The sequence below is a fragment of the Amblyraja radiata genome, chromosome 29 (genome assembly GCF_010909765.2).
Source record: "Amblyraja radiata isolate CabotCenter1 chromosome 29, sAmbRad1.1.pri, whole genome shotgun sequence".
In the NCBI taxonomy this organism is placed as follows: Eukaryota; Metazoa; Chordata; class Chondrichthyes; order Rajiformes; family Rajidae; genus Amblyraja; species Amblyraja radiata.
The window spans coordinates 34,450,496-34,471,092 of NC_045984.1; the positions used below are offsets into that span (position 1 = coordinate 34,450,496).

General features: G+C 45.4%; 1 protein-coding gene across 4 annotated transcripts in view; it reads left to right on the top strand.

Annotated features, from left to right (window-relative positions):
* Nucleotides 1–7,808: 7,808 nt before the first annotated feature.
* The window catches only part of ubxn6 (UBX domain protein 6), a 45,746-nt gene continuing 32,957 nt past the window's right edge, over nt 7,809–20,597 (top strand). For 2 of the 4 annotated variants that reach the window (XM_033047280.1, XM_033047279.1), the window contains exons 1-2: nt 7,809–7,954; nt 16,446–16,588. In XM_033047280.1, coding sequence (XP_032903171.1) covers nt 7,872–7,954; nt 16,446–16,588 — 226 coding nt within the window. In that variant the 5' untranslated portion in view covers nt 7,809–7,871. Of the gene's footprint in view, nt 7,955–7,992; nt 8,246–16,445; nt 16,589–20,597 lie in introns of those variants that run through there. The other 2 variants (XM_033047281.1, XM_033047282.1) reach the window with 2 other exon arrangements.

Sequence of the window (20,597 nt, forward strand, 5' to 3'; positions counted from 1 at the left end):
GAGCAGGGAGGTTCTACTGCAGTTGTACAGGGTCTTGGTGAGACCACACCTGGAGTATTACATACAGTTTTGGTCTCCTAATCTGAGGAAAGACATTCTTGCCATAGAGGGAGTACAGAGAAGGTTCACCAGACTGATTCCTGGGATGTCAGGACTTTCATATGAAGAAAGACTGGATAGACTCGGCTTGTACTCGCTAGAATTTAGAAGATTGAGGGAGGATCTTATAGAAACGTGCAAAATTCTTAAGGGGTTGGACAGGCTAGATGCAGGAAGATTGTTCCCGATGTTGGGGAAGTCCAGAACGAGGGGTCACAGTTTAAGGATAAGGGGGAAGTCTTTTAGGACCGAGATGAGAAAAACATTTTTCTCACAGAGTGGTGAATCTGTGGAATTCTCTGCCACAGAAGGTAGTTGAGGCCAGTTCATTGGCTATATTTAAGAGGGAATTAGATGTGACCCTTGTGGCTAAAGGGATCAGGGGGTATGGTGAGAAGGCAGGTACAGGATACTGAGTTGGATGATCAGCCATGATCATATTGAATGGTGGTGCATGCTCGAAGGGCCGAATGGCCTACTCCTGCACCTATTTTCTATGTCAGAATGCCAACAATGTTGCAATCACAGAACAGAGGGAGTCTGAACAGGAGGGGGAGGGAGTGCTGGGGGATACGGGTAAATGAGCTGCCCCTCCGCAGTTGGGGGCTATGGGTGAGTGGTGGAATATTGCGTTGGGGGGAAACGGGTTGCTTTGGGGTCACGGGTGTGTGGTGGAATATTGCGTTGGGGGAACGGGTTGCGTTGGGGGACAAGACCTCCCGTGTGACAGTGACCCAACGGGTCCCACTTTGTTTCGTCTGTCTGTCTGTCTGTCTGTCTGTCTGTCTGTCTGTCTGTCTGTCTGTCTGTCTGTCTGTCTATCTATCTATCTATCTATCTATCTATCTATCCCTATGTGCTCCTGGAATTATGCCAAAATGGTACACGATAGCGCTAAAATGTTTGCACAACCTTAATCACAATTGTCCTGTGGTTGTTTTGTGTGGTTGTTTCGGAATGGGCATGCAACACCCACTTGACGGTAGTAATTGGGACTTTAATATCTTGTCCAAGGATCAAAGAACCGTCAAAAATTGACAAATTAAGCCCCCCTGTGTGTAAAATTACCGCAAATTGCATTACATGATGGTAAGAACACTTAGGCAGAAAATTAGTTTAACACCTCATCCCAGTGAAAAAATCTTCACTGCAGCACTTCATCGCGATTGCATGGAAGCATCATCTGAGGTTAGGAGATCAAGTTCTGGATTGGTTTCCAAAGTCACTCCTTACTGACATGGAGATGAAGAATATCACCAATCAATGCTAAGTTCTGGAGTAACTCAACGGGTCAGGTAGCACCTCGGGAAGTGGATTAGTGACGCTTCAGTCTAAAGAAAGGTCTGAAGAAACTCAAAACGTTACCTATCCATATCCATTGGCGAGACCAAACGTAGACTGGGCGATCGTTTCGCTGAACCCCTTCGCTCAGTCCGCCTGTACCTACCTGATCTCCCGGTTGCTAAACACTTTCATTCTCCTTCCCATTCCCACACAGGCTTTGCTGTCCTAGGCCTCCTCCATTTCAGTATGAGGCTAAACGCAAATTGTAGGAACAGCATCTCATATTTCGCTTGGGCAGCTTGCAGCCCAGTGGTATGAATTCTGATTTCTCTAACTTCAGGTAGCCCCGGTATTCACACTTTATCCCTCCCCCACATAAGTCGCACTAGCTTCTCGTTTTCACCCAACAAATAGCTAACAATGTGTAAGAAGGAGCTGCAGATGCTGGATTAAACCGAGGATAGACACAAAAAGCTGGAGTAACTCTGCGAGACAGAATGCATCTCTGGAGAGAATAAATGGGTGATGTTTTGGGTTGAGACCTTCAGCGAACAATGGTCTGTTTCCTTTATCATTGTTACTTTTTTGCATTTCTTTCATTCATTGTTCTTTATCTCTCTACATCATCGTCTATATCTCTCGTTTCCCTTATCCCAAACTAGTCTGAAGAAAGGTTACGACCCGAAACGTCACCCATTCCTCCTCCCCAGAGATGCTGCCTGTCACGCTGGGTTACCCCAGCTTTTTGTTTGTATCTTCGGTTTAAACCAACATCTGCATTTCCTTCCTACACACCTATTAGATTAAATTAGATTAGATATAATTTATTGCCACACAGACAGGCTGGTGGAAATTTGGGTTGTCTGCAGCGATACAATAATAAAGAACACACAACCACAATAAAACTGTAACACAAACATCCACCACAGCATTCATCACTGTGGTGGAAGGCACAAAATTTGGCCAGTCCTCCTCCATTTCCCCCCCCGTGGTCAGGACCAGAGTCCAGAGTCAGTCCAGGATCGGCTCTTCCTCACCGGCTTTAAGTTGTTGTAGGCCGCAGGCCGGTGGTCAAGATTTAAAGTCCCCGCCGCAGCCAGAAGCACCGTAGACTGCAGGGCCGGCGGTCGAAGCTCCCCTCCAGGGGTGATGGTAAGTCCATGCCGGACCCGCGGTAGAAGTCGGCCGCGGGCCGGCAGTGATGGCTTCTTCTTCCCCCGGGTCCCCAACGTGAGATCCCGGGCTGTAGAAGCCGCACCAGCTGGAGCTCTGCAGACCGCGGCTTCAGGCTGCGACTTCAGGCTGCCGGCTGCCCCGGGTCAGCGAAACGGAGCGCTCCCCTCCAGCGAGCCCCAGCGAGGCTTCACCCGCTCCACGCCGAGAGTCCACGCTGCGCCCGCCGCTGAAGCCCCAGGCGCGTCTCCGGGAAAGGCCGCGTCGATCCTTGATGTTAGGCCACGGGGGAGGCGACCTGGAAAAACTCGCCTCTCCGTGGAGGAGGCGACCGAAGCGGTTTCCCCCTCACCCCCCCCACTCCACCCCCCACACAAAACACACAAAGAAACATTAAATACAGACTTTAAAACATACTAAAAAAATAAAGAAAGGTTGAAAAACTGACGAGCTGCATGACATGGCTGCTGCCAGAGCAGCGCCCCCCTATCTATATCTTTCAGAGATGCTGCCTGACCAACTGAGATGCTTCAGTATTTTGTAATTTTTTTTGGTAAACAACACTTACCTTGTTTCTATCACTAATAAATGATCTTTCTATTGATACAAATTTCATATTGTTGCTTTGTTAACATGTGCAAAAGCACAAAATATCCAGTTTCATGGAATTTGTCTCGTCTAAGCCAACATCTAGTTCATATTCCATGTCTAAAAATAAATTGTTTTATTGTGGCGCAGCTGGCATAGCTGCTGCTTCACTGCGCTAGGGACCTGGGTTTGATCCTGATCTTGGGTGCCATGGCAGTCTGAAGTTTGCAGGTTCCTCCTGTGACCACGTGAGTTTCCTCCTGATGCTCCTATCTCCTCCTACATCCCAATGATGTGCGGGTTGTCGTTGCTTGTTGCTTAATTGCTCTCTGTATATTGTCCCTCGTTTGCAGGAAGTGGATGAGAAAGGGGGATAACATAGAACTAGCATGAGTTTATTGTTCTATCTGGGACATATGACAATAAAACACTCTTGATCGATGATCGGCATGGATTCTGAGGACTGATGGGTCCTGTTTCCATGCGGTACCAGGTAACTAAACAACACCACTATGCCAGTCTGTATCTGCAACATATTTAAATAGATGAAGATCTATTTATTTCCCTGTATTGATCACTGCATCAGCTAACAGTCTATTCCAAAGTTCAGAATTTTTTACCAATTATTTCTTCCATTCTCTGTCTATCCTGAAAATGCTTACTGGCTATATTACATTTCAATTGACTGGTCCAGGAACGCTGAGACACTGTATAAGAAGGGACAGAGCCATCTGTACTTATTGAAGAGGCTCTGCTCTTTCGATGTCTGCAGTAAGATGCTGCAGATGTTCTATCAATCGGTGGTGGCCAGTGCCATCTTCTTCGTTGTCATGTGCTGGAATAGCAGGGCGAAGGCCACCGATGCCAACAGAATTAACAAGCTCATCAGGAAGGCTGGCTCTGTCCTGGGGTTGGAGTTGGATTCACTGGAGCTAAAATTATGATTTGTATGGGTGGCTTTGAACAGGAGCACCAGCTCGAGATGTTGCCACTGGACAGCAGCAGAACCAATTTTGCTCCTGATCTGCTCCAACTTTCTTATGTGCACATTTTAGGATAGGTGGAAGATTAGATGTGCGAACAATTTCATTTTCCCAAAACCATTGATGAACATCTGTCACCATTCCTGATCAACACTAATTAATTAGATGGAATAAAACACAAAGTTGTGCTGTTCTCAGCAAAGATCATTATCATTTAAATATCCACTTTTAAGACATTTTGAGTCCTAGTCACACAGCATTGAAACAGCCCGTCGGCCCAACTTGCCCACGCCGACTAACATGCCCCACCTACACTAGTCCCACCTGTTTGCATTTGGCCCACGTCCCTCTAAACCTATGTGTAGGAAAGAACTGCAGATGCTGGTTTAAATCAAAGGTAGCCACAAAATGCTGGAGTAACTCAACGGGACTAGCAGCATATCTAGAGAGAAGGAATGGGTGATGTTTCGGGTCGAGACCCTTCTTCAAACTGAAGAATAGTCTTGACCCAAAATGTCACCCATATCTTCTCTCCAGAGATGCTGCCTGTCCCGCTGATGTTCAAGTTCAAGTGAGTTTATTGTCATGTGTCCCTGTATAGGACAATGAAATTCTTGCTTTGCTTAAGCACACAGAAAATAGTAGGCATTTACTACAAAACAGATAAATGTGTCCATATACCATGATATAAATATATACACACATGAATAAATAAACTGGTAGTGCAAATAACAGAAAGTGGTTGCTAATAATCAGAGTTTTGTCCGAGCCAGGTTTAATAGCCTGACGGCTGAGGGGAAGTAGCTATTCCTGAACCTGGTTGTTGCAGTCTTCAGGCTCCTGTACCTTCTACCTGAAGGTAGCAGGGAGATGAGTGTGTGGCCAGGATGGTGAGGGTCTTTGATGATACTGCCAGCCTTTTTGAGGCAGCGACTGCGGTAAATCCCCTCGATGGAAGGAAGGTCAGAGCCGATGATGGACTGGGCAGTGTTTACGACTTTTTGTAGTCTTTTCTTCTCCAGGGCGCTCAAATTTCCGAACCAAGCCACGATGCAACCGGTCAGCATGCTCTCGACTGTGCACCTGTAGAAGTTAGAGAGAGTCTTCCTGGACAATCCGACTCTCCGTAATCTTCTCAGGAAGTAGAGGCGCTGATGAGCTTTTTTGATGATTGCGTTAGTGTTCTCGGACCAGGAAAGATCTTCAGAGATGTGCACCCCCAGGAATTTGAAGTTCTTGACCCTTTCAACCATCGACCCGTTGATATAAATGGGGCTGTGGGTCCCCCTCCTACTCCTTCCAAAGTCCACAATCAGTTCCTTGGTTTTGCTGGTGTTGAGGGCCAGGTTATTGCGCTGGCACCATATGGACAGTTGCTCGATCTCTCTTCTGTACTCTGACTCATCCCCATCAGTGATACGCCCCACAATAGTGGTGTCGTCAGCGAACTTGATGATGGAGTTCGCACTGTGGTTCGCTACGCAGTCATGGGTATAGAGTGAGTACAGCAGGGGGCTGAGCACGCAGCCTTGAGGTGCTCCCGTGCTGATTGTTATTGAGGCTGACACATTTCCACCAATACGAACAGACTGTGGTCTGTGGACGAGGAAGTCGAGGATCCAGTTGCAGAGGGATGCGCAGAGACCCAGTTCTGCGAGTTTGGTAACCAGTTTGGAGGGGATGATTGTGTTAAATGCCGAGCTGTAATCAATGAATAACAGCCTGACATATGAGTTTTTGTTCTCCAAGTGGTCCAGTGCGGAGTGGAGGGCCATCGAGATCGCATCCACCGTTGATCTGTTGTGGCGGTATGCGAACTGCAGTGGGTCCAGGTTTTTGTCGATGTAGGAGTTGATTTGCTCCATGATCAACCTCTCAAAGCACTTCATCACCACCGGCGTTAGTGCTACTGGTCGATAGTCATTACTCCAGCATTTTGTGTCTACCTTCCCTCTGAACCTATCCTATCCATGTACCTATCTAAATCTTTCTTAAATATTGTGATAGTACCTGCCTCTTCTACCTCCTCCAGCTGCTCGTTCCATAAACCCACCACCCTTTGTGTAAAAAAAGTTACCCCTCGGGTTCCTTTCCCCCCTCAACTTAAACCTATGCCCTTTGGTTCTCGATTCCCCTACTCTGGGCAAAAGACTGTATTTATCTGATCTATTTCTCTCATGATTTTGTACACCTCTATATGCTCACACCTCATCCTCCTGTGCTCCAAGAAATGAGCCCTAGCCTGCTCAACCTCTCTCTATTGCTAAGGCCCTCCAGACCTGGCCCCATCCTCGTAAATATCCTTTGTATCCTTTCCAGCTTGACAACATCTTTCCTATAACATGGTGACCAAAACATCTTTATAACTAACATGGCCTCCCAACATCCATACTCAATATAGACACAAAAATCTGGAGTAACTCAGAGGCTCAGACAGCATGTTTTGGACCTATACTCAATACTCCAGAGCTGCCAACTCTCACGCATTGAGCGTGAGAATCACTCATTTCGCCAAATTCTCACACTGATCACAGAATTTCTCACACTCTGTCGTGAGAAATTCTGTGATCAACGAGAATTTCTAAACTAATATCAACTGCATGGGCCGCAGGTGTTGGAGAGCCGGGGCGGAGGGAGGGATAGAAGCAGAAGCGGCGGCGGGGACAGATGTGGACGGGGAGCCGGGGCTGGCGAGTGTTTGTCGGGCTGGCGAGTCGCTCGCTGCGGCTCCAGCCATGGAGCAGCCTCAGTGCAACAGTCCCGGGCCATCGGAGACGTCGGAAGCATTGAATTCGCCCTGGTGATCGGCATGGACCAGGCTGCGGTGGTGCATCCTGGAGGACAACCAGTGGCTGGTGGAAATAGGTACCAAGGACTGGGTAGAAGCGGTGGGAGATAGTGGCCTTCAAATGGGGGTTGGAGAAAGCATCCTGCTTCCCTGCTAGATTTTCACTTACTGTAACTGCAGTAATAATGTTCCCGATGTTGGGGGAGTTCAGAACCAGTGGTCACACAGTTTAAGAATAAGGGGTAGGCCATTTAGGACTGAGATGAGACAAACTTTCTTCACCTAGAGTGTTGTGAATCTGTGGAATTTTCTTCGACAGAAGGAAGTGGAGGTCAATTCACTGGATGTTTTCAAGAGAGTTACATTTAGCTCTTGGGGCTAGCGAAATCAAGGGACATGGGGGAGAAAACAGGAAAGAGGTACTGATTTTAGATGAACAGCCATGATCATATTGAATGGCAGTGCTTCCCACACTCTGTAAATTGCCCCAAGTGTGTTGGAAGTGGATGGAAACTGGGATAACATAGAACTAATGTGAATTGGTGATCAATGGTCGGCATGGACTCTGTGGGCCGAAGGACCTGTTGTCATGCTGTATCTCTAACTTAAATCCTTTCATAAGAGAAAGTCCAAGGAACATAACCTGCACTGTAAATTATAATTCCGTCGTCTAGATTCAATTTTCCGTTTTTCGCCCCTTTCCTGTGACTGGTCGTTGTGTTAGATGCTCACGTTAGTGAAGGCGATGTGTCCCACACTCAGCGGGCCCGGGCTCCAGCAGCGCCGCCACCGGCTGCGCCTCGTTGCCCTGCCAACCGCGTGGCGCTGCACTGAAATGTCTCGCTTCCGGCCCTGCTCTTCCGGCCGGGGGACTGTTGATGCTGCGACACCGCGCCCTGCTCTTCCGGCCGGGGGACTGTTGATGCTGCGACACCGCGCCCTCGGCCTGCTGCAAAATGAAGAAATTTTTTGGTGATTTGAAGCGGGATTTAAAGTTTAAAAGCGTGGGGCCGGGGCATGTCGTGACTGAGGAGGCAAGGTGAGACTGGTGGGAAACGGACAAAGGTGGAGGGCGGAGCCTGAGTTTGATGCGACAATTCAGGGTTAAATTATTTCCCTGAGAAAACGGGCCGCAGCTTCGCAGTTGTCAACCGCGACTTCAGTTTGCCTCGGTCTTAATGTTCCACTTACACTAATGACAACTGTGGACAGATGCGGAATAAAGACAAGGAATATTGAAGTGATATTCACATCAAATTCCTCAGTTTGTGGAGCGTTTGTCAGCCGACGTTGCCGTGATTAGCGGCTGGTTCACGCAGCGCTCTGACTGGTAAACTTTGTTCATTTGTTCCAGTGCAGGCGCTGTACCAACCAGCCAACAGTCGCTTGTCTTTTTATTTTTGTTTTCACTTTTAATTGCAAATTGTTGTGTACCTTGTGTGTTGTGACTGTCGGCAGACCAATTTCCTTCTGGGGGTGAATAAAGTTGTATCGTATCGTCATGTAAATGTTACTTGTTCATTATGTTTTCTCAGGTTAAAATCATGTTTTGTTTTGCGTTGTTTCATATACATACAGGTGCATGGTTCCTTGAAGGCGGAGTCAAAGGATGGCCAAAAAGTTGTTTGGCACATTGGCCTACATCAGTCAGAATATTGAGTATAGTAGTTGGGAGGTCATGTTGCAGTTGTATAAGACGTTGGTGAGGCTGCATTTAGAGTATTGTGTTTAGTTCTGGACATCATGTTATAGAAAAGATGTCAAACTGGAAAGGGTACCGAGAATGTGTAGGAAAGAACTGTAGATGTTGGTTTAAATCGAAGATAGATACAAAATGATGGAGTAACTCAGCGGGACAGGCAGCATCTCTGGAGAGATGGAATGGGTGACATTTTGGGTCGAGACCCTTCTTCAAATACTTTCCCAGTTCTCCGACCAGTTTTACTGTGTCCGACTACATTATCTCTGCTTTGTTATTACCTCACCTAACTCTTCACACTGTGTTTTTGATTTTCTGTTTTTGGATTGAATTCTGTTTTTAATTTGTGTCATTGTGATGTCTTTAATTACTTGTTTTACTCCGATTATATGTTTTAATTCCGATTACTATGTAAGGTGTCCTTGAGATTTTGTATGAAAGGCGCCCATTAAATATAAAATTTATTATTATTATTAACTAACAATGATTTACATTTTCCTTGATCTCCATTCCCTTTGTCACATTTTCACATTGTAGACTTCCTTATCTATACACTTCCTTATCTATGTATCGCCCACTCTCCTGACATTAGTCCGAAGAAGGGTTTTGACCCGAAAAGTCACCTATTCCTTCCCTCCAGAGATGTTGCCTGTCCCGCTGAGTTACTCCAGCATTTTGTGTCTATTAAAGGTGCAGAGAAGAATCACAAGGATAATAATAATAATCATATATTTTATTGTCATTGCACATAAGTGCAACGAGATTTGGGTTTGCAGCTTCCATCCGATGTCATTACTTAAATAACTAATAAAATTTAGATTTAGATACCCTGAGAAACATGGTTTGTAAAAAGAACATTACAACAGTAAAACAGTTCAAACAGACAAAAGTGCAGATGTGTCTGTGCAGCGTGACCATCTGAGGGAGACCGTCCATGGGGGGTGGGGGGCACTCAGCAGGGCCGGTACAGAGCCGCTATAGCTCTGGGAATTAAGCTGTTCCTGAGTCTGGAGGTTCGGGCATAGAAGGCTTTGTAACGTCTGCCGGAGGGAAGTAGTTCGAACAGTCCATTACAAGGGTGTGAGGAGTCTTTATGGATGCTGATGGCCTTCCTGAGGCACCGTGTGTGGTAGATGCCTTCCAAGGCTGGTAGCGGTGTCCCAATGATCTTCTGCGCTCTGTGGACGACGTGCTGAAGAGCTCTCCTCTCCGCCTCCGTACAGCTGAGATACCACACAGAGATGCCATACATTAATATGCTCTCTGTGGTGCAGCAGTGGAAGGTTGACAGCAGCTGTTGGGGCAGACCAGTCTTTTTTAATGTTCTCAGGAGGAACAGTCGTTGCTGTGACTTTTTGACCAGCGCAGCGGTGTTGGTGGACCATGTGAGGTCCTCTGAAATGTGAGTGCCCAGAAACTTAAAGCTGGACACTCTCTCCACACTGTCCCCGTAGATGGAGATGTTGCTTGAGCTAGAGGGCCTGAGCTATAGGGAGAGGGTGAGAGGCTGGGACTCTATTCCTTGGAGTGCAAGAGGATGGGGGGTAATCTTATTGAGCTGTATAAAATCATGAGAGGAATAGATCGGGTAGATGCACAGTCTCTGGCCCAGAGTAGGTGAATCGAGGACTAGAGGTGAAGGGGAAAAGAGTTAATAGGAATCTGAGGCATAGTCGGTGTAAGGAACATGCTGTTGGGGAGGTAGTGAGGCAGAGACTATCCCAACATTTAAAAAACAGTTAGGTATATGGATAGGACAGATTTGGAGAGATATGGACCAAACGTGGGCAGGTAGGACTAATGTAGCCGAGACATGTTGGCTGGTGTGGGTAAGTTGGGCCGAAGGACCTGTTTCCACACTGTGTCACTCCATGACTCTATACATGTGACACTGAACAATCTTTAGAGGCAGGAGGAAATAAGCCTCTCTGCCAGAAAACTGACATATTACTGAGTACAAAATATAAGAAATTAGACAATGAAGAGCGGCCACTAAACATCATAATTTGATCAACTGTTTTATCGTACTGTATTTCCATAACTGAATTCAGTGTATTAAAGATTTTTGGAAACTTCTGGGTGGAATCACTATGATGAGGTCCAGGGCATTGTAAGGGTCTCTGCATCCCAAGGGACATCGTATAGTATGGCCAAAATTATCTCTGTCCATAAACAATCGTCAGCTGACCAACGACCTGAACGAGTTCTACTACAGGTTCAATAGACAGAAACATAACCCCCTCCACTGCCCATCGCCCACCACCCACTCCTTCCCAGTCACCACTTCAGACCTACTTACAGCCTGCAAAGACTGGACCCTTCCCCCCACTCAATGTTTCCCCCTCTACCCTCAAGCTCTGTGCCGAACAACTGGCACCAGTCTACAGAGACATTTTCAATCGGTCCCTGCAGGTCTGCACTGTCCCTGCCTGCTTCAAAGTCTCCACTATTGTTCCCGTACCCAAAAAGCCAAGGATTACAGGTCTTAATGACTGCAGGCCTGTCGCGCTGTGCTCTGTAATCATGAAGATCCTTGAAAGACTTGTGCTGGCCCACCTGAAAAATATCTCAAGCCCTCTGCTGGCCCCCCTGCAATTTGAATACCGGGCAAATAGATCAGTGCATGACGCAGTCATCCAAAGCCTGCACTTCACCTTCCAGCACCTAGACCGCCAGGGAACCTATGCAAGGATTTTGTTTGTGGATTTTAGCTCTGCATTCAACACCATTGTACCAAAGCTACTACACTCCAAACACTCCAAGTTGACTGTGCCTGAACCCCTCTGTCAGTGGAACATCAACTTCCTGACAGACAGGAAGCAGCATGTGAGGCTGGGAAAGTGCATTTCGGACCCGCAGACCCTCAGCATTGGAGCACCGCAAGGCTGTGTACTCTCCCCTCTCCTTTACTCTCTCTACACCAACGACTGCACCTCCACAGACTCCTCTGTCAAGCTTCTCAAGTTTGCGGATGACATAACCCTGATTGGACTGATCCAGGATGGGGAGGAATCTGCCTACAGACAGGAAGTGACATCTGGTGTCTTGGTGCTCAATGCTCTTAAGATGGTGGAATTGATAGTGGACTTTAGGAGAGCTCTCCCTCCCCTCTCCCCACTCACCATCAACAACAACACAGTCACATCTGTGGAGTCATTTAAGTTCCTTGGAACCATCATCTGCAGGGACCTGAAATGGGAGGCCACCATCGACTCTAACAGAGGATGCTGTTCCTGCGGCTGCTGAGAAAACACAATCTGCCATAGTCAATGATGGTCCAGTTTTATACTGCCATCATAGTCTGTCCTCACCTTCTCCATCATGGTCTGATTTGGCTCGGCCACCAAGCATGACATCTGGAGGCTGCAGCGCATCGTTTGATCAGCCAAGATGGTTGTTGGCTGCATCCTTCCCCCCCATCGACGAACTGCAAGGGCCAGGAAGCGAGCGGGCAAGATCATCTCTGACCTCGCTCACCCTGGCCACAAACTCTTTTGAAGCACTTCCCTCTGGAAGGCGACTCCGGACTGTCAAAGCTGCCACAGCCAGACATAAAAAACGCTTTTTTCCACAAGCAGCAGCTCAACAGCCAAAAGTCAGTAGCCTCCTTTTGCTCTGGTATTTTATTTCATTCTTATATGTTTAAATTATAATGTTTTATCTTTAATTATCTTCTGTATATCGTGTTGTTACTTGCGAGCAAAGCACCAAGGCAAATTTCAAGTATGTATACATAATTGACTAATAAAATTTATTAAATTCAATTCGATTCAATTCAGAAAATTGACAGACGGCTGCTCTGGAATTGCAAAAAGCTCAAATCTCCTTTTAAACACAATGCTTTAAAACATCAATTTTTATTTTAGAAATTAAAAAAACAAAAATAAAGAAGGAATGTAGACTACAAGAGTCATTTAAAACTATTTTAAAGTGAACTGTGCAAATTAAAGATTTTAAATAATTTGCGTTACAATTCATCTTTCCTGAAACTCGTGCTTTAATTTCCTGCCCCTGCACATTTGGTGGGAATACCTCTGTCTAATATCAATGAAATGCTAAAGTCTTAAATTGTATTAGTGAAATAATTAGCATCGGCACTGTGCTGCCTGAAATTAGCATTTCATGCTCTTATCAAATATAATTTTGTACCTTTGGGCCACTAAACACAATGGCTTGCCACTATTATTAGGCTGGATAATTCCAAGGTACCTCGCAAATACATTCTGCTTTTGACAACATTTGTATAGTTCTGAAATGTGTTCCTCACATGTGATTTAAATTATAGGACAACTTGTCATGCTGAAATAATTTATCACTGCGTCCCACATGTGTGCATCGCATATTCAATATTTAGTACAACCTCCATATTTTATTCTACCTTCTTTCCTTTTGATCTGAATAACCTTATTTTTCATGAACTTTATTTTGGATGAATTTACAATGCATTACTTAGTAAGGTGTACAGGTAATCTAAATGCCTCGGAGATATTCCGGATTCAATCTCAATCTCAATCTCTGCTGGATTAGCTAGCATCCAGTGTTTGTAGTCGGGGTGTTATTTGACTGCAGTAGCCCTGGCCTAGAAAGCAAGTAATGCCCTGTTTGTTTTTTTTTGTACTTCTTTCTTTTCCCTGGTCTAAACTTGAACAATGCTCGTTTGGCAAACTACGATTGATCCTGTTATGTCCAAATGCCAGCAGCTGGCTTAATGTGGCCCTAAATTTTTGTGTGAATCATGGATCCATTTACCTCTATTGATTATACATACCAACATACATTATAAACCCACTGACTCACATGGCTATCTGGACTACACGTCTTCCCACCCTGCCCCCTGTAAAGACTCCATCCCTTACTCCCAATTCCTCCGCCTACGCCGCATCTGTTCCCAGGATGAGACATTTCATACCAGGGCATCGGAAATGTCCTCGTTCTTCAGGGAACGGGGATTCCCCTCCGCCACCATAGATGAGGCTCACACCAGGGTCTCATCCATACCCCGCAACACTGCTCTCTCTCCCCATCCCCGCACACGCAACAAGGGCAGAGTCCCTCTGGTCCTCACCTTTCACCCCACCAGCCGGCAAATACAACACATAATCCTCCGCCATTTCCGCCACCTCCAACGTGACCCCACCACTCGCCACATCTTCCCATCTCCCCCCATGTCTGCCTTCCGCAAAGACCGCTCCCTCCGCAACTCCCTCGTCAATTCTTCCCTTCCCTCCCGCACCACCCCCTCCCCGGGCACATTCCGTTGCAACCGCAAGAAATGCAACACCTGTCCCTTCACCTCCCCCCTCGACTCCATTCAAGGTCCCAAGCAGTCGTTCCAGGTGCGACAAAGGTTCACCTGTATCTCCTCCAACCTCATCTACTGCATCCGCTGCTCTAGATGTCAGCTAATCTACATCGGTGAGACCAAGCGTAGGTTGGGCGACCGTTTCGCCGAACACCTCCGCTCAGTCCGCCTTAACCTACATGACCTCCCGGTGGCTCAGCACTTCAACTCCCCCTCCCATTCCCAATCCGACCTCTCTGTCCTGGGTCTCCTCCATTGCCAGAGTGAGCAACAGCGGAAATTGGAGGAACAGCACCTCATATTCCGTCTGGGGTCCTTGCGCCCTTATGGCATCAACATTGAATTCCCCCAATTTGGCTAGCCTGTGCTGTCCCCTCCCCTTCCTTCACCCTCTAGCTGTCTCCTCCCACCCTCCCATCCGCCCGCCCTCGGGCTCCTCCTCCTCCTCCCTTTTTCCTTCTTTCTTTCCCCACCCCCCATCAGTCTGAAGAAGGGTTTCGGCCCGAAACGTCGCCTATTTCCTTCGCTCCATAGATGCTGCTGCACCCGCTGAGTTCCTCCAGCAATTTTGTGTACCTCTATTGACTGAGCCATTAGGACATTAGGTCTTACTCACTGAGATTCCATTTTGTGTTAATGCTGCAAGCAGAAGCCATTGGTAGATTACACCCATTACAATTCATAGAAAAGTGATATATAGATCAGTTTGATATTCTCAGTTAATGGGAACGGAGTTTCACAGAAATATAATAGCTGGTGGGAGAAAGGCAGTGATATCACTAAAGATGTCATAAACATGATGTCATTGAAACCTCTTGTATGTAACTTTTTTCAAACACCGTGCATAGTGTAGTGTTCATGGAGAGGTGTGTGTATGATTAATTTTCAAACTTTATGCTCGTTAGTGTGAATAATGTCACTGTTGAAGATGGAATTCTTTCACTATCAAACATCTGGCTACATAAATACACACTCTAGGTGAAATATGTAATAGTTTGTTGCAGAGTTAAGTCCCCACCCCCCTGCTGCAGCACGGCGTGCCACGGTTATTTTACACTTTGCATTTTAGAAAGTTTGCGGCTTTTATGAAATGAATTATGACTGTTGAACATCATTTCATTGCAGTCGATAAGTATGCTTTCCTACCATAAATCTGTGTTGGATTTGAACCCATGTCACAAAGTTCAGTCACCTAATATTCAGCCATGCTTGTCCTTGTCTTTCCCTCCTGAAAGAATCCTGCTCTTTAATTTGTAGGAATTCTTTTGCAATAATTTTTCTGTGTAGTTTGATGAATCATATGCAAGATAAATAGTTTATGAGCATGAAATCAAAATAACATCCAAGAAATGGAATAACGCTATCTGATGTTGGTTAAGAGAGAGATCCAGGAACTTTCTTGGGTAAAACAATTAAACTGTTAACAGAATTTATTTTATTTTTGTTTGAAAATACTGACTTGTATTTGAAGAGTTTACAAATGTAGAGGTGCTGCTTCAATGGCGTTTGAAGTTTAAAGTTCAACATCCAATTCTTTTCTTGAAGTGTGATACAATCTTTGCTGAAGCAGCGGTAGACAACCCTAATCTGTTGTACGAGGAAAAGTAAAAGAAGTTGTGTGTAGGAAGGATTTTTTTCTTTGGAAGAAAACACATAGTCAAATCACTTAACCTGTAAACTGAATAAAGGAACATTATTTGTTATAGAAACATAGAAAATAGGTGCAGGTGGAGGCCATTTGGCCCATCCAGCCAGCACTGCCATTCATCATGGCTGATCTTCAATTTACTGTCTTCACAATCAGTAACCCGTGCCTGCCTTCTCCCCATACCCCTTGATTTTGCTAGCCCCTAGAGCTCTATCTCACTTTCCTTTAAATTCCTCCAGTGAATTGGCCTCTACTGCCTTCTGTGGCAGCGAATTCCACAAATTCACAACTCTCTGGATGAAATTTTATTTTTTTTCTCATCTCAGTTTTAAATGGCCTTCCCTTTATTCTGAGACTGTTGGCCCTGGTTCTGGACTCCTGCAACATTGGGAACATTTTTCTAGCTTGTTCAGTCCTTTTATAATTTTTTTGTTTCTACCTGTATAAGATACCCTCTCATCCTTCTAAATTGCAGTGAATACAAGCCCAGTCTTTTTAATCTTTCCTCATATGACAGTCCCGCCATCCCGGGGATTAATCTCGTGAACCTACGCTGCACTGCACCTACAATGTCCTTCCTCAAATGAGGAGACTAAAACTGCACACAATACTCCACCCTGTACAATTACAGAAGGACCTCTTTACTCCCATACTCAAATCCTCTCGTTATGAAGGCCTTAATAAATTATTTTTAGTAACATAGAACTTAAAAAAAAAATGTTTTATTAGTTCTAAGAAAGTAAGTTGAAGATTGTCTTTTCATGTGCAATAAATTGGTAAACTGGTAGTATTGAAAGGACATAGGAATCTGAAAGTGGGGAATATTGATGCTGTAGCATTGTTGAACTATAGTTTATAGAACTCAAAATCTATTGTTCTAGGAAACCCACTGAAATCAAAGTCAAGGCTCCAGAGAAGCCTCGGAGACCAGCTGAAGAATCGCAGATGGCAGCAGCTGCTGCTTTATCTAGGCTGGAAATTAAACAGCAAAAGGGACGACTCACCTCTGGACGAAGGAATGATGGTAGGTGTTTACAGAAGAGGGTTACAAATGTTACCATGTGGTTGAATTTTGACTGTGTTCCGTGTTACTAGCCAATTTCTTGATAAGAACCAAAATTCTCAACATCAGCATGTTCAGGGCTCGTTGTCTCAATCTGACTCCTTGTGCTCATTTTAATCCAATATTTTATTGGATTGTATTTCTCCTACCAACCTTCAACTCATTTAGTTAAAGGTTGCCACCAGGATTTAGAAATATATGTCCTTCCTTGACCTGTGACATTCCTGCAAGAATGCATCATAACATTTTGGTCTTGCAATGTTTTGAGTGAATATTTCCTCATATTTTCATTGGGGAAAAATTGCTGTTAGTGGCTGCAATGAGGGGAATATGAGGGAATTAAGCAAGGTTGTAACAAACATTGAAATGTCTGGACTAGTGCGTTTTTTCCTATTTCTCACCACACAATTGCTATCTTTATGCCAACCAGAATTGTAGGTGATACTGTATTTAATTTTCTATATTATCTCTCTGAACTGTTGCTTGGTTAAAAATTCTCTTAGCAGGAGCGAATTGAAGTATGATATCCAAAACCATCTTTTCGACCCCCCTTCTCTTATGGGTCTTGTTTCAATCTATAAGTCTGATCACCTCTCTAGGTACATAGCTTTAGTTAAAGGATATTGTTGGAGTTGAGAATGAGGAGAAATATATTGGATTAAAATGAGCACAAGCAGTCATTATGTCGCAAAGAGAATACTGATATTCAAGTCCAAAACAAAGACATCTATGAGCTCCCTCATCGGGTTCCAATATACAGAAGACAACTGTGTTGCAGCTGTGTCAGAAAATCATCTGCAACAGATCCTGACTGCCTTCAACAGTGCATACACGAAACTTGGACTTACCAACAACTCCAAGAAAACTCAGGTTATCTACCAATCAACACCAACTGAGAGACAAATCGGAAGGAACCATCAATTCAACTTGGTGAAACAACCCTGGAAAATATGGATCAGTTTCCGTACCATGGAAGTCACCTCTCCTCCAATGTCCAAGTTCAAGTTCAAGTGAGTTTATTGTCATGTGTCCCTGTATAGGACAATGAAATTCTTGCTTTGCTTCAGCACACAGAACATAGTAGGCATTTACTACAAAACAGATAAGTGTGTCCATATACCATGATATAAATATATACACACATGAATAAATAAACTGATAAAGTGCAAATAACAGAAAATGGGTTATTAATAATCAGAGTTTTGTCCGAGCCAGGTTTAACAGCCTGATGGCTGTGGGGAAGTAGCTATTCCTGAACTTGGTTGTTGCAGTCTTCAGGCTCCTGTACCTTCTACCTGAAGGTAGCAGGGAGATGAGTGTGTGGCCAGGATGGTGTGGGTCTTTGATGATACTGCCAGCCTTTTTGAGGCAGCGACTGCGATAAATCCCCTCGATGGAAGGAAGGTCGGAGCCGATGATGGACTGGGCAGTGTTTACTACTTTTTGTAGTCTTTTCCTCTCCAGGGCGCTCAAATTGCCGAACCAAGCCACGATGCAACTGGTCAGCATGCTCTCTACTGTGCACCTGTAGAAGTTCGAGAGAGTCTTCCTTGACAAACCGACTCTCCGTAATCTTCTCAGGAAGTAGAGGCGCTGAATAGCTTTCTTGATAATTGCATTAGTGTTCTCGGACCAGGAAAGATCTTCAGAGATGTGCACGCACAGGAATTTGAAGCTCTTGACCCTTTCAACCATCGACCCGTTGATATAAATGGGGCTGTGGGTCCCCCTCCTATTCCTTCCAAAGTCCACAATCAGTTCCTTGGCTTTGCTGGTGTTGAGGGCCCGGTTATTGCGCTGGCACCATATGGACTGTTGCTCGATCTCTCTTCCAGACTCTGACTCATCCCCATCAGTGATACGCCCCACAACAGTGGTGTCGTCAGCGAACTTGATGATGGAGCTTGCACTGTGATTGGCTACGCAGTCATGGGTATAGAGTGAGTACAGCAGGGGGCTGAGCACGCAGCCTTGAGGTGCTCCCGTGCTGATTGTTATCGAGGCTGACACATTTCCACCAATACGAACAGACTGTGGTCTGTGAATGAGGAAGTCGAGGATCCAATTGCAGAGGGATAATAATAATAATAATAAACTTTATTTATAAAGCGCTTTAAACAACCGCAGTTGCCACAAAGTGCTGTACATGAGAACTCATGGACAAAAAGTTATTACAAACCATTAAAAACCGTAAAATGAAGGACTAAAAACTGTAAAAATTAAAAGACATTAAAAGCACTAAGAACAGGAGCAATGTCTCAGCCAGTGTCGAAAGCCAGAGAATAAAAATGAGTTTTTAGGGAGGATTTGAAGATGGACAGTGAGGGGGCCTGTCTGATGTGCAATGGCAAGGTGTTCCAAAGTGCCAGAGCAGCAACAGAAAAGGCTCTATCCCCTCTGAGCTTCCGCTTAGACCGTGGTACCTCAAGGAGCAGCTGATCAGCTGACCTGAGGCACCGGGCAGGAGCATATAGGTGGAGCAGCTCAGAGAGGTAAGGCGGGGCGAGCCCATTCAACGATTTGAAAACAAATAAAATAATTTTAAAATGAACTCGAAAGTGCACTGGGAGCCAGTGAAGGGAGGCCAAAATTGGCGTAATGTGCTCCATCTTTCGAGTTCCGGTCAAAAGGCGAGCGGCAGCATTTTGGTATACCTGGATGCGCAGAGACCCAGTTCTGCGAGTTTGGTAACCAGCTTGGAGGGGATGATTGTGTTAAATGCCGAGCTGTAATCGATGAATAACAGCCTGACATATGAGTTTTTGTTGTCCAAGTGGTCCAGAGCGGAGTGGAGGGCCAGCGAGATCGCATCCACCGTTGATCTGTTGTGGCGGTAAGCGAACTGCAATGGGTCCAGGTTTTTGTCAAGGTAGGAGTTGATTTGTTCCATGATCAACCTCTCAAAGCACTTCATCACCACCGGCGCTCGTGCCACTGGCCGATAGTCATTGAGGCACGTCACCTTACTCTTCTTGGGCACTGGTATAATTGATGCCCTTTTAAAGCAGGTGGGGACCTCAGACCTCAGAAGTGAGAAGTTGAAAATGTCCGTAAAAACTCCAGCCAGTTGGTCCGCACAGGTTTTTAGAACGGGTATACCATCAGGTCCAGGTGCTTTTCGGGGGTTCACCCCTCTGAAGGATTTCCTGACGTCGGCCTCTGTGACTGAGACTGAAATGCCATCACAGCGAATGGGGGATCGGGAAGGCACATCAGTATTCTCCCTATCAAAACCTTGATGACGAGATCCAACATCGTCTTAAGTGTGCTGGAACAGCTTTTGGACATCTTCAAACGAGAGTCTTTCAAAATCTGAACAGACACCAAAATGTTAGTGTACAAGGCAGTGGTGATTCCAACGCTCCTATACGCATCAGAAACCTGGACAACATACCGACACCATCTGAAAACATTGAAAAGTTCCATCATCGATGTCTTCAAAGCCGCTTAAAGATCAGCTGGGAAGACAGAAGAACCAACGTCAGCGTGCTGAAAAAAGCAAAACCATCTAGCATCGAAGCCTTCGTCATCAAGAAACAACTAAGATGGATCGGTCATGTTTGGATGGAAGATGAGCGTCTACCAAAGCAAACCTTCTACTTCCATCTTAAAGAAGGCAAACGTAAAAAAGACGGACAGAAGAAGAGATTCAAAGACGCCTTAAAAGCCAGCACGAAGAAATGTGAAATCGACATCGACAATTGGGAAACCAATGCCAAGGACAGGAAACTCTGGCGAACCATCATCCAAGAAGGAACAGCAACCTTCGAAGCCAAGAGATGTGCAGAATTGGAAGAAAACAGAAGAAAACTGTAAGAGAGGCAACAACAACCAAAGCCATCTGGAATCAATTATCTGTCCTGAATGCCGAAGAACTTTCAAAGCCAGGATTGAACTCATAAGCCACCTGAGAGTCCATAAAAACAACGGAACGTAGACCATCATCCTTGACATCTTGGTTTCTTGGTCC